At 47.7% G+C, this 12,933-nt stretch overlaps 1 protein-coding gene and 1 pseudogene across 4 annotated transcripts in view; one reads left to right on the forward strand and one right to left on the reverse strand.

Annotated features, from left to right (window-relative positions):
• Window positions 1-208: 208 nt before the first annotated feature.
• On the forward strand, window positions 209-1,057 carry LOC119470383 (annotated as a pseudogene).
• Window positions 1,058-3,923: 2,866 nt separating this feature from the next.
• The window catches only part of APLP2 (amyloid beta precursor like protein 2), a 69,944-nt gene continuing 60,934 nt past the window's right edge, over window positions 3,924-12,933 (reverse strand). Inside the window, exons 13-18 of one of the 4 annotated variants that reach the window (XM_017523991.2) lie at window positions 12,408-12,560; window positions 10,863-10,898; window positions 7,857-7,942; window positions 7,099-7,173; window positions 6,586-6,741; window positions 3,924-5,386 (exon numbers count right to left, since the gene is read on the reverse strand). In XM_017523991.2, coding sequence (XP_017379480.1) covers window positions 5,285-5,386; window positions 6,586-6,741; window positions 7,099-7,173; window positions 7,857-7,942; window positions 10,863-10,898; window positions 12,408-12,560 — 608 coding nt within the window. In that variant the 3' untranslated portion in view covers window positions 3,924-5,284. The remainder of the gene's footprint in view (window positions 5,387-6,585; window positions 6,742-7,098; window positions 7,174-7,856; window positions 7,943-10,862; window positions 10,899-12,407; window positions 12,561-12,933) is intronic. The other 3 variants (XM_017524138.2, XM_017524067.2, XM_017524185.2) reach the window with 3 other exon arrangements.

The raw sequence follows: 12,933 nt of genomic DNA on the forward strand, positions 1-12,933 counted from the left end.
GTCTCAAAAAAAAAAAAAAGAATCGCTTGAACCCGGGAGGCTGAGGTTGCAGTGGGCCATCACTGCACTCCAGCCTGGGCAACAGAGCAAGATTCAGTCTCAAAAAACAAAACAAAACAAAACAAATACACAGGAATCCCCAGAGGAGGTAGCAGTTCAGCCCAGCTGAGGCCTGTCTGCCGAATCCACACCAACCAGCACTAAGTCCATGATCCTGGGACATTGGGACATCCGTGGGCTGGCCCACACCATCCGCTGGCTCCTGGAATACACAGACTTAAGTACACAATGGGGGACGGTGGGGAGACAGAAGAGGAGAAGATTCGAGTGGACATTTTGGAGAACCAGGCTGTGGACATCTCCAGTCAGCTGGCCAGAGTCTGCTACGGCCCTGACCTGAGAAACAGAAGCCAGAATACTTGGAGGGACTTCCTACAATGATGCAGCACTTCTCACAGTGCCTGGGGAAGGGGCCGTGGTTTGTTGGAGACAAGATCACCTTTGTAGATTTCCTTGCCTATGATGTTCTTGACCTCTGCGGTATATTTGCGCCCAAGTGCTTGGACACCTTCCCAAACCCAAAGGACTTCATCTCCCAATTTGATTTGAGGGCTTGGAGAAGATGTCTGCCTACATGCAGTCCAGCCACTTCCTCCCAAGACCTCTGGACACAAGGGTGGTTGTCTGGGACAACAAGCAGTGCCTTGAAGGCCAAGAGGCGGGAGTGAGGAGTCCGTACTCAGCCCAGGCTGTGGTGAGCAGGTGGATTCTGCACGCCGGCACCTGCCTCCTTGTTCCTTTCTCCTGTTTATTCCCTTCTTTACCCCCAAGACTTTATTGGCCCTCTTTACTTCCCCTAAACCCGTCCCATGCAGGCCATTTAAAGCCTCAGCTACGTACTTTCCTTCATGAGTGTCCCCCTCCCAACATTACCCTTCCCTGCACTAAAGCCAGCCTCACCTTCCTTCCTGTTAGTTGTGTCTGCTTCGAGGCAGGCCCCTCGCCTGTGGAGCTCAGCCCCGAGCTGTCCCAGCGCTGCGTGAAAGAACAACATTGACTGGTTTACAGGCCCTGCTGCTCCTGCAGCATGGCCCCTGCCTTAAGCCTACCTGATCAGGTCAAGCCTCAACCACACACCAAAAAAAAAAAAAAAAATCAATCAGATCCGGGTTATCTTGTATCTTGGCCACAGATCTCTGGCAGATTCCTCAAGAATGCCATGCCCTATCCATTTCAAGAATTCTAGGGAAAAAAACAATTCATGTCTCCTGTCCCAGTCTCTGGGTATCTGGGCGCTCCACAGTGGAAATGCACTAAGTCTGCGATCCTTACTGCCTGTGAAAAGTAAGTACCCACAGAGGGCAGAACAGACGCGACTTCCCCTTACCTCACAGGCGGTAACAGGCAAGATACCAGCTGACACCTGTCTCCTTGTCTTATAAGGACTACTTTACCCTTTGTCCAAGAAGAGAGTCCTTTGTACATAACCACGGCCTTTGCATCTGCCCCTAACAGCGTGTGACCCTGTGGCCATGTTTCAGCTAGGCAATAATCAGCAGTCACAAGGTGCCTTCCCGTTCCCTCTATCCATTCTATGTCCGTGACTTCGAAAGTACTGCAAGACAGAATGTTCCTTTTTAAAATATTTTTTTGCCTGCTCCTATGAGAGTGGACCCTTGGGCCTCTCCAGAACTTAGGAACTCATTACTTCCTCATCTGCGCCTCCTGAAGTAAGAGCTTTATCAGTTGTCACAACTGAAACCAGAGATCAGGGCATCTGATGGCCTGGCTCAGACTTCAGCTGCTGGGATCTGATTTGCAATTGAAAGCAGACAGGCAGGTAGGAGGACTTTCACACCTGTTGCACCTGTTGGCTGTCTGCACCTGAGGCTGGCGGCAAGGTGGGCAGGGCCACATTCCCCAGAGGTCAAGGCTTAGTCACCAAGGCAGAAACCAGGAGATGGGCTTCTCAGTTCCCGGAAGGTGGCTAAGCCACCAGGGAGCAGAATGGAGCCAGCCTAGGGTGAGGCTGCCTGGCAGCCCTACCTCTCGTACATTTCCACGTCATCTCTCAGGCCTCCCCAGTTCTCAGCTAACCCCGACTCTCTCTGCAGTGACTCCATTTGGGTAATGAATGTGTATAGAAACTACTGCACTTTCACCAGCCCAAAACTCCTAAGTCATCATCAACAGGAATGTGAGTGATGGGTAAGAGACACGAGGCCTGAGCAGCTGGACGGGTACTGGCTGCCAGGCTGCCCCCACTCCCCACCCCGCCCGTCTTCCATGACTGATGTACACCGAGTAAAGGAAGAACTCCCACCAAACTGGGTTTGCATCTCTGCTCCATCCCTTAATGATCCATGGAAGACCTCAGCATTCTTTCTGGAAGAGGGGAATGCCTCAAAAGGTTAAGACTAAATGCAGCTGGGCGCGGTGGCTCACACCTGTAATCCCAGCACTTTGGGAGGCCGAGGTGAGTGGATCATGAGGTCAGGAGTTCAAGACCAGCCTGGCCAACATAGTGAAACTCTGTCTCTACTAAAAATACAAAAATTAGCCAGGCATGGTGGCGCATGCCTGTAGTCCCAGCTAGTGAGAGGCCGAGACAAAATTGCTTGAACCTGGGAGGCAGAGTTTGTAATCAGCCGAGATCACGCCCCTGCACTCCAGCCTGGGCAACAGAGTGAGACTCTGTCACTCTGACAAAATGCGGCACTGCCTTGGAGGAAGCTAGTACATGGCAGGCAATGAAGCTGGTCTGTTAGCTTTGAAATTAGAATGACCCTGAGATCAGTTTCCAGCTGATACCGCAGAGGGTCGGGTGACAATACTCTTCAGAACCCTCTGGCAGAAACTGGTTTTGAAAAACAAAAAAGTTCCCTCTTCTTCAGGGCTTTCCTGGCAGCAACTTCAGTGGCCAATGCAGGCAGGAGGGAGAGGCTGATGGGGAAGTGGCGATCGTTACAAAGAACCAGCCTGTTCACCTGGCTCACAAGATGCTTCCTTGTTCATAAAACGCTCCAGTACCTCAAGAAGATTCGTCGCATGGGTACACACACGTATACACATTACCTTGATAACTACTCCATATATTTAAACTGGCATTAAACCAGGGTAGGGACTGAGATTTACCCCTAAATTGACCCTCTTTCTCGCAGTCGGGCATTAAAAATATCAGCTCAGTGGACAAAACTGACCCCAGGCAGAAAGCCCTCTAAGTTGTCAAGGCAACAAACCAACCACCCCCATCAATGAGAGAACGGGCCCCCCAGTGGCAGATTATTTAAGCAAACGGAAGCTGTAAACATTTCTCTGAAAATTCAGCCAAAAGCCCTAGCATTGTTTCCATTAGCATTAAGAAATCTCGTATTAGGCCGGGTATGGTGGCTCACACCTGTAATCCCAGCACTTTGGGAGGCCAAGGCAAGCGGATCACGAGGTCAAAAGATCCAGACCATCCTGGCCAATATGGTGAAACCCCACCTCTACTAAAAATACAAAAATTAGCTGGGCATAGTGGCATGTGCCTGCAGTCCCAGCTACTCGGGAGGCTGAGGCAGAAGAAACACTTGAACTCGGGAGGCAGAGATGGCAGTGAGCTAAAATTATGCAACTACACACCAACCTGGGAAAAAAAAAAAAAAAAAAAAAAAAAAAAAAAAAAAAAAAAAAGTCTCATATTAATAAATATCAGTAGCCTAAATTTTGCCAGACAAATGTTCTACACAGACATTCCCTCTTACTTTGTTTTCTAAATGCCAAATGGAATCGGAGGCCTAGAGTCAAGCCCTGAGTAGATGTATTTCTGCCTCTGAGGCGCAGCTGGGTTCTTTTGTGGAAGGAAGGTATCACACTCCTGGAGGCAGGGGGCAGAACCATCACACAGATGAATCTCGCGGTCAATGAAACAAGCAGTCTCAGTGGAAGTTAAAGTATTTATTGATGTGTTTAAACTCTGTACATTCTCCACAGATCATATTAAGGAGTTTGTAGGTGAAGTTTAATCTGTGCATAGTGGGTAGAGACATGAATAGGGTCAAAGGGGAGAAAAAAGAAAAAAAAAAGTCACAGGAAAATAAAAATAAAAAAAAATACACCACAGGTTACCAGAACCTTCAGATTTAAAATAACAAGAAAGAAAAAGCAGAAGCTGTGAGCATCAACATCAACTGTACAAGCATTACAAAGACTCATGTGAAGAAAACACAATTGTTCAAAGCTTTCCGCAGTGTTCACAGACCCAGTTTCAGGGACAGCCTGGACTATTCACCTTTCACACAAACAAACCTCCCCGTGTTCTCTCCTGGGCCATCAGCCGCCTCCTTGGTGTGGTCTCTGAGTGAACGTCACAAGGCTGGTGACAGGAGGGGGTGGAGGTGAGGGGACAAAGCGGAGGCCAAGGGTAAGTGCCTTTGGAGAGAAAGGTCCAGAGAGGAGGAGCCTGCACACCTGGACATAGTTGGAAGGGGAAGTGAAGAGTAAAAAGCTATGGCAGGTAAACAACAGACAGTGAAGAATGTCAAATACAAACTACAGGCTAATCTCTGAGGAAGCACTGGATTCGGAAGGAAAGCAGCAGCAGACACCCTCATCTGTATACACTAAGCTCTCTAGAAGACACTGGAATGACATGCCTTTAACGTCCTTGGTGACGGGACTTGTATGGGGACACAAAGGTATCCAGCCGTGGGAACACTGGACTTCAAGAAACTGGTCCTTTAGCATCATTTTGTGAGGGTATTGTCACATGCTTCTGTGCTTACTGTCGTTCCCTATTCCACCTCATTTCTCAGCAACTTCCTGAAAGCTCGCTTAAAAAGGGAATACTGCCTTCTTTTTTTTCTTTAAATAAAAGCCAGGACAAGGAATGAGCCTTAAGAGTTGACTTACACAACATAACTGGAACAACAGCCTGCATATAAGTCTATTATTGAAAATCAACATTTCCCATTTATTATACATTGAGAGCATGTGTCAGACAATAAAATGGAAGTGAGATTTCTGATTAATTTAAAAAAGAAAACTACATCAAATATCTGCAATAGATCATTTTTTTCATTTAAGGTTTATATATCATATATTGTTATATTAACATTTTTCACCCATTTAAAAGAATGGAAATTGCAGCTCTACAGTAGTACTTTATATAGTCCTACAGTCGAGGAGGTCAGGATGTCAGATGCAGCCCCTGGCAGCAGCTGCTGGTCGGCATTCGATCGGAATTGTGGGATCTTCCGGCCCTCCTGCACCACTCTGCCAGGACTGCCGTGCTCCCTGCCACCTAAATCTGCATCTGCTCCAGGTATTTGTAGGTGGGGTTCTCATAGCCATGGTTCTGCATCTTGTTCAGGTGACGCTCTTCTGGGGTGAGCATTGGATCAACCTGGAAGAACAAAACCTGAGGGTCACTGTGGTGTCTGGGAAGAGACCTGCACAGGGTGCTGGGAGACCCGAGCCATTTGCTGCACAATTCCCTGAGGACCAAATGCAGCCAGCAGCCCGTTCCCATCAGACAGACCGAATGAGAACCGGTGGTGAAACACAGGAAAAGAAAATAAGGGGATCAAAGACACAATGCTTTCGGAACTAAAGCCCTGAAGCTTAGCCCACATGGAGGATGACAGTCAACTGGGCTTCCTAGCACCATGGTGACATGCAAGGCTCCGCGCCACTGCTTACTACCTGGGCCAGCCAAGGCAGGTCACTCAGCAGTAGGCTAGCAAGGAGACAGTGGGACCAGGGGATGTCCGGTCTTTTCCAGCTCTGAAATTCTACCGCTAGGCCAGTCTCCAGCCGGAGATAAAACCAAGTAACTGGCCAGGTGCAATGGCTCACACCTGTAATCCCAGCACTTTGGGAGGCCGAGGACGGGTGGATCTCACTTGAGGTCAGGAGTTTGAGACCAGCCTGGTCAATATGGGAAAATCCCACCTCTACTAAAAATACAAAAGCTAGCTGGGTGTGGTGGCACATGCCTGTAGTCCCTGCTAGTCGGAAGGCTGAGAGGCACAAGAATCGCTTAAACCCAGGAGGCAGAGGTTGCAGTGCTCTGAGATCACACCACTGCATTCCAGCCTGGGTGACAGAGCAAGACTGTCTCAAAAAACCACACAAAAAACTAAGACCAGCATCTGCACTAATTTCCCAGGGCTCATTAAAGTCTTTATTGTATTTATATTTGGGGATCAGGAATGAGTGGCAAAAGAAGTTCAGTTAGCAGAAGATAGAACAGAAACAGTCTTCTTCAGTTCTTTCTAAATTTCCTGTTACTTCTTCCCCTCATTAAAAAAGAACATACCTGAAAAAAGGAACACTAAGGAAATAATCTGAGAAAAGAGTAGCACCCTCTGTAGCATAAAATCTTCACATGACTTTCTGACACTCACAGCGAAAGCCCCAACTAATGCTGAAAGTTGGCAACAGCCCCTTGTGGCAGGAGCTGATTTCCAAAAACATGACCTAGGAATCCAGTGAGTGACTGAACCGATGACAGCGGCATGTCCAGTAAGTACCTGAGGAGTGAAGATGCCTGAATTCCACAGGTTCCCACCCCCACGCAGCCCACAGTGCAGCCCAGCTCACCTCCACAATCCCATGGCTGATGGTGCCATACTGCCTCTTCCTCAGCATCACCAGGCTGATGACAATGACTGTGGCAATGGCCACTGCAATGACCAGCAGGCCAATGAGGGCAGTGCTGCTCAGACTGAAGTCCTCCCGCAGTGGGCCCACGGATTCCTATATAACAAAGCAGATGTGGAACAAAGTCCCAGTGACCATCTGGCAGCCGTGAGACAAGTAACTCACCGAGGGCCATGCTCCTTGCAGGCTGAGCCCCTAAAATTCCGAGTAGCACCAAGATTCTGCTTTGCAGGGAACCACCTATATGTGGAGAATGCCCACTCTTCCCAATCTCCATGGAGATTTTAATTTTAGCTTTCTTATCCAAAAGTTTGGGAAGCTGGGGATGAGGGACCCTTATTAACACACCAGGTATCTCTCCCGCTTTCTACTTGAACTGAGAAGGTCCAAAGAAGAAATATCTAAGATTGACATAAAACCTTAGGTTCTGGAGTTCTGGAGCTAAACACGTACCCGCTCTTCCTCAAGGCCTCCAACTCTCTCGGCATTGAAAATCATTTCTTTAACGTCCAGAGTCTCATCAATGACCTGAAACATGGGTAGATGGGGAGTTTGGTATCACTGCCTCCTTCCCCTGCTACTTGCTGCTTTGATGGAAGGTACCTGTGGGATCCCCCACTAAACAACCAGTTCTGTCGCAGCCCTCCCTGGACCCCTAATGAAGGGGCAGGTATGGAGGGAAGACTATATTACGGCAGCTGGTCCTACAAGGGTTTTCACCTGCATGCATTTCCTTCAAGTAACCATTGTAGAGACATATTTCAGAAGAGATTACCAAAAAGCCACATTTAAATATCAAACTCAGTTGAGGACAATCCAGAACTATAAAGTGACAGAAAATACTAGATTAATAAAAGGGGGTATAAACCTAAGGCAGTATAAGAACCAAACTCAACTTTTCCACTTTCAAGTTATTAGCTCTCTACTCATTTGAAAGTGGCCTCTAACAGGTTATTCATATCTTTAGTTGTAAAGATACTTTCCTACTCTACAGCAAGAGATCAGCTACTGCTGAAAAGGGCTCTTTAATCCTTTTCATACCTAGATGCTAAACACCACGGCCAGTCTGTGGGAGCTGCTGGAGCCCCCCAGCCTTCTATTGTGTGGAAAACGAACACAGAGACGTGCTCTGGAAGCACCTGACAACAGGTCACTCACTGTAATGAGTCTCAAAAGTAAAACGTGTTGGGCACAAGAAAGAACAGGCTCACCATGTTTTCATCCACTTTATTCTTACTGTTAATCACTTTCTCTTCGGCACCGATCAGTCCCCCGTCCTGCTCTCCCACTCCAGATCCTGTGTGGAAAGAGATCACGGTTGAGTTCCAAAGGACGGCCCATCTCAAACCCAGTGCACAGACGCAGCAAAGTCTCTCCTGAGGGCCAGTGAGCCCCTCACCACGCACCTCCCCCCTGCGACTCATCTGCCACTGCGTTCACATGTCTGAGGGTGCCCTGTGCTCTCTAAAGATGAATGAGACAGGCATTTGCAGAGGACCAATGGGTATAATGGAGGGGGGAGTGCTTACTTGTCTCCAACTTGGCAAAATGAAATGCAAGCCTTCAGAGAGAATGTTTATTTTAAGATACACAGAAGCAGAGCCCAGGGGCATCCTAGCATGGGAAACTACCTTGGACACAGGTCAGCCCACAGGGAAATCATTCTGCCTCAAATACCCTCCCCAACCTAAACTCTTATTTTTCCTTTGAGTTTTAGTTGGTCCTGGGGGGATTCCCAGGTGACAGCATTTACAACCACAGTTTGTAATTACGGATTTCTTCCTGCACCTTCCACCATGCTGAATCCCTCTCGGTGCCGAGATCCTAGATGCTCATATCTGAAGTGGCTATTAGAAGATAAACAGGAAGGAAGCATTCCACGGACAAGCAGAATTCTAATATCAGCATGGAAAGCGCCTTTCTCTAAACGGAGCAGCAAGAATAGCAACTCTCTTCTTGCCAAAGTCAGACATCGCCTGAGCAACGTCACCCGTGTGTGGCACTCCAAATGATAGTATCCAAATATGCAGCATGACGATGCAGCACAGACCCAGGGAGGGAACATGAGAAGCAGTCCTCTATTTTTAGTTCCAAAGCATGTGATTTCTGGCTATTATAAGAATTCCTTATTAATAATAACAAATATAGTTCAATATAAATGTCTGTGATTTGAGCCTTTTATAACTAGATCAGCCTGACAGCATACTTGGCATTCTAAGGTAACTACCTGCAAGTGAGATTTCAACATGAGGACATGCAAAGCACTGCGTGCTGTCCCTGGGCTGGTCAAAGGCAGGCAATGGCACAGGCGCAGCCACAGCAGAGCTTTCTGCCTCACAACTAGACTTGTTCTTAACACACAGCAATTAGTAACAGCTTCCACAGCTGCTGAAGTTGCAGGCTAGCTAATGCAATGTAGTCAGAAATGATGCAATTTTTCTAAAGCACCAACGTTAAGGACTTGCACGACTTGATTCTAGTCAAATCAGAGATAGCTTTTGTCTCAAAATGCCCATGAAATAGCAATACTGCACTCCAACTATTTGAGAAAGAGAGATCTGAAAGGGTGCTGCCTCAGCAAGGATGCTTATGACCAAGCCCAATTAATTAAAGCTCCTTCCGTATCTTTCTCTCAGAATTTTAAAGGTCACAAGGGCAGAGAACTTATTCAAAAATTAATGTGGCACTGAGCCAACCAAAGGCCTACTGTCGCCAGACACGATGGCCCACTTCCAGCATTTTGGGAGGCCGAGGCAGGAGGATCGCTTGAGTCCAGGAGTTCAGGAGTTCAAGACCAGCCTGGGCAACATGGCGAAACTTCGTCTCTACTAAAAACCACTCACACACACGCACGCGCGCACACACGCACGTAGGAAGAGGCGGAGGTTGGAGTGAGCCAAGATCGCACCACTGCACTCCAGTATGGGTGATAGAAAGACCCTGTCTCCAAAAAAAAAAAAAAAAAGACCTACCGCTGGTCCAGACTGTTATAATACTTTCTAGGTGGTACAGCCCCCATGTTTCTTTAAAAAAAAAAAACATAAGTGACTTCAAGACACCGAAGTTAATGTTTAAATTGTCCCCAACTCATAACAGTTAAATATGAAGGCAAAACCCAGTTAAGCTTCTAGAAAACTCATCTTTCTCAATAAACATTTCAGTTGTGCTGTTGAAAGGAATGTCGGCAGTCATCCCCAAGCATAGGCATATCCAAGTAGAACAAAACAAAGCGTCTACACGTAAGTGATTTTCATTCAAATCACACTTTGTGTTCAGAGAACAACCTGAACACCAACTTCTTAGCCAGTCATCACCATTTGGCCCACCCATAAGAAGTCTCCCAAAGCCAAGGGCGAGCTCATATAACACATGATGAACGTGAAATGTTGAAATGATTCACAATGACTGGGCCGCCCACTCACCTGGGAGACTCCGCGACACTAACTTAGGTAATAAAGTCACATGGCTCTGGAGGACAGAGAACTTAACTGGGTGCAAATGCTGGTTCCTCCACTTCTTAGAGCAAGTCATGTCATCGCAGAAACCAGAGCTACAAACCCTACTCATCCTACAGGGACGTTCAGTGGACTAAGATCAAGTATGCAAAGCATTCCACATTGTGCTTTACAGAACGGTAACTGTTTTTGAAAACTGGAGACTCAGTACAGTGAGTTGGGTTATCTCCACTTGTTTCATCCACCGGTGTCTGATGTTCTGAGGAATGCTACAACTCAGGGGACATGAGACAACTGGCACAGACAAGGCAAGGAGAGCCAAAAAGAAAAGATGTAAATGGGAATTGCAGAGAAAAAGAGGGAGAAGAGAAAGACTCTCCACCTGACTGCAAATTAGGCATATTTATATAGATACAGCAGTTCACAACCATCCTAAGTTGGATATACTTCTAAACATCTACCCAGATTAAAAGGGTCATGAAATCTATTTTGGTTGCTGTGCACTATCTGGACATTCCAGAGGGAAAGCTTAGCATGACCACACGGTAACCAACGCCACGGAAACTGGCCTCGGAGTGCTGGAGTCAGGACAGCTTGTTAGCAACATGGAGATGGGGTTGCTCTGACTCCACTCACAGCTGTGTCGGAAGAAATGAGGTGGGGAAAGCCAGGTGATGGCATGAAACAGAACATGAAGCTTTGGACACACTGGGGAGTGGAGAGGAATGAAGGTCTTAAAGGGAACATCTTGGACAAACCAACCTTTCTTCATTGGGTGGTACAACTCCGGCTGAGTGTCTAGCAGAAAGGAAAACAATAAAAAACAAAATAAAATAGCACAAAAGGAGATTAAAAATGAAAATGGCTTCTTTTAAAATTTCTATCTTAGAGTTTCTCTATAATGTGAACAAAAAGTATTCCTTCTTAAAAACACCATGCCTGAAATATCCCATAAACAAACCAGCCACAGGGTCACGAGCCACAGCCAATCACTGGAGAGTATCCTTGATAAGACAGAAAAAAGTAGTAAGTCTGTCTTGGGCCCTTTTAGGGAAACTCTGGGAGATGCCTGCACTATTTAGCTTAGCTCACATAATTATTTTTCTTAGAAAAAAGCAAAAATTGAAGTTAGTGTTGATTGCGGTTTGCTGACAGGGAGCTAAGGTCCTGGTTCAGGTATATCTAAGCTGCCCCGACTCCCAAAAAGCACGTAAGAAGTTGTCTAAGCATGGCCATCCAATAGACCCATGGAGATTTGGGAATGGCGTGATGCCTCCTCATCTATATGCCACTTCCTCAGATCCTGTTTTATTTCCGGAGAGCCAACTGCTCTGCGATAACTAGTTTAGAAGGCATTTCCGTTACGGTCTGAAGGCTAAGCTGGATGCACCCCCACCCTCCACCCCCAATTTGATGCCTTCCTGAGGCCTCTGTTCCAGTGCTGTATCCAGTCAGGTCTGTGACTGTACCACAGTGACTGCAGGACCAGACTGGCTTGGGTTTGACTCCTGATTCTCCACTTACAAGCTATGTGACCCTGGGCAAGTTACTTAACCTCTTTAAAACTCAAAATGCCCACAAGAGGACACTCGAGTACCCACCTGTGAGGGTTACTGTGGGGATAGAGAGTACCCACTGAGATGCTTAGCTAAAGCTGGCGTATAACATGGACCCCATAGCTGTGGGCCATTGTTACCATTACCCCATCATCAGCAACAGCAACCAACAGAACTGATGACACGGGCTGCTCTCTGAGCACTGGTCTCAGCAACTCGTTTATTTCTGGACCAGACTCACAGCTTTTAGAGATCCTCTTAGACACTGAGAACCAGCAGAGGAATAGAGGAAAGAAGGCCTGCCTAGGAGCCAGAGGATCAGTTTCTTATCCCCACCTCATGTCAGAGATGTGACCGTGTGCCAGCCCTGTCACCTCCTCAGCCTCTCTGGCATCTACCTCCCAAGACAGCTGGGCAAAGGTAACAGTGTAACAGGAAGGTGCTGTTTCAACTGCCAAGTGCCTCCCATGTGTGAGGAAGTGCCCAAGTTGGAAGAAGGGGGGTTTGAAGTCACCCATCTTGAAATGGGAGAAATAGTCCTAACTTAATGGTGATATTGATGCCAATGATTTGAAGGCATCTAGCAGGATCCTTGCACACACTAGGTGCTGAGTGAATCCAGTCTTCCTTCCCTTGACTCTCACAGGTACACAGTCTCCCAACTCAATCTGGTTTTAGGGAAAACTGACTTAAAATCTCTCATTTTGTCCTCCCCCTGCTGCCCAGAAGTGGCACCATCGCCCATACACACCTTCATTCTCAGGTAAGGCTGGGAAGGGGTGGAAGGGGTGGAACGGCGGGATCTCCTCACTCTCCTCAGAGCTCACCCGGACATCCACAGGAGTCTCCGAGATGGAGGCAGTGAACTGGTCCATGTCTGCACGCTGCTCCTGAAGGAGCTCATCTGATGAAGACAGGGCAGGGGACAGATAGCAGGCTTCAGAAGGGCCTGGTGTCCAGGCACAGGATGCTTCAGAGCTCAGCGACCCCACTGTGACTCCTGGCTCCTGCCTAAAACACCTTCCCTGATGCTGTGGCACCACAGAGCCCCAGCAACGGGGACCCCAGGGCGCCGTCCCAGGCACCCCTGCCTTCACCTCCACACTCCAGTTAAGTGGTCTCCAAAGCCACAGATTTGGGGGTTTTAAAAATTGTAAATATTGCCGGGCGCGGTGGCTCAAGCCTGTAATCCCAGCACTTTGGGAGGCCGAGGCGGGTGGATCACGAGGTCAAGAGATCGAGACCATCCTGGTCAACATGGTGAAACCCCGTCTCTA

This window comes from Cebus imitator, unplaced genomic scaffold, assembly GCF_001604975.1.
Source record: "Cebus imitator isolate Cc_AM_T3 unplaced genomic scaffold, Cebus_imitator-1.0 Scaffold0, whole genome shotgun sequence".
Taxonomy (NCBI): Eukaryota; Metazoa; Chordata; class Mammalia; order Primates; family Cebidae; genus Cebus; species Cebus imitator.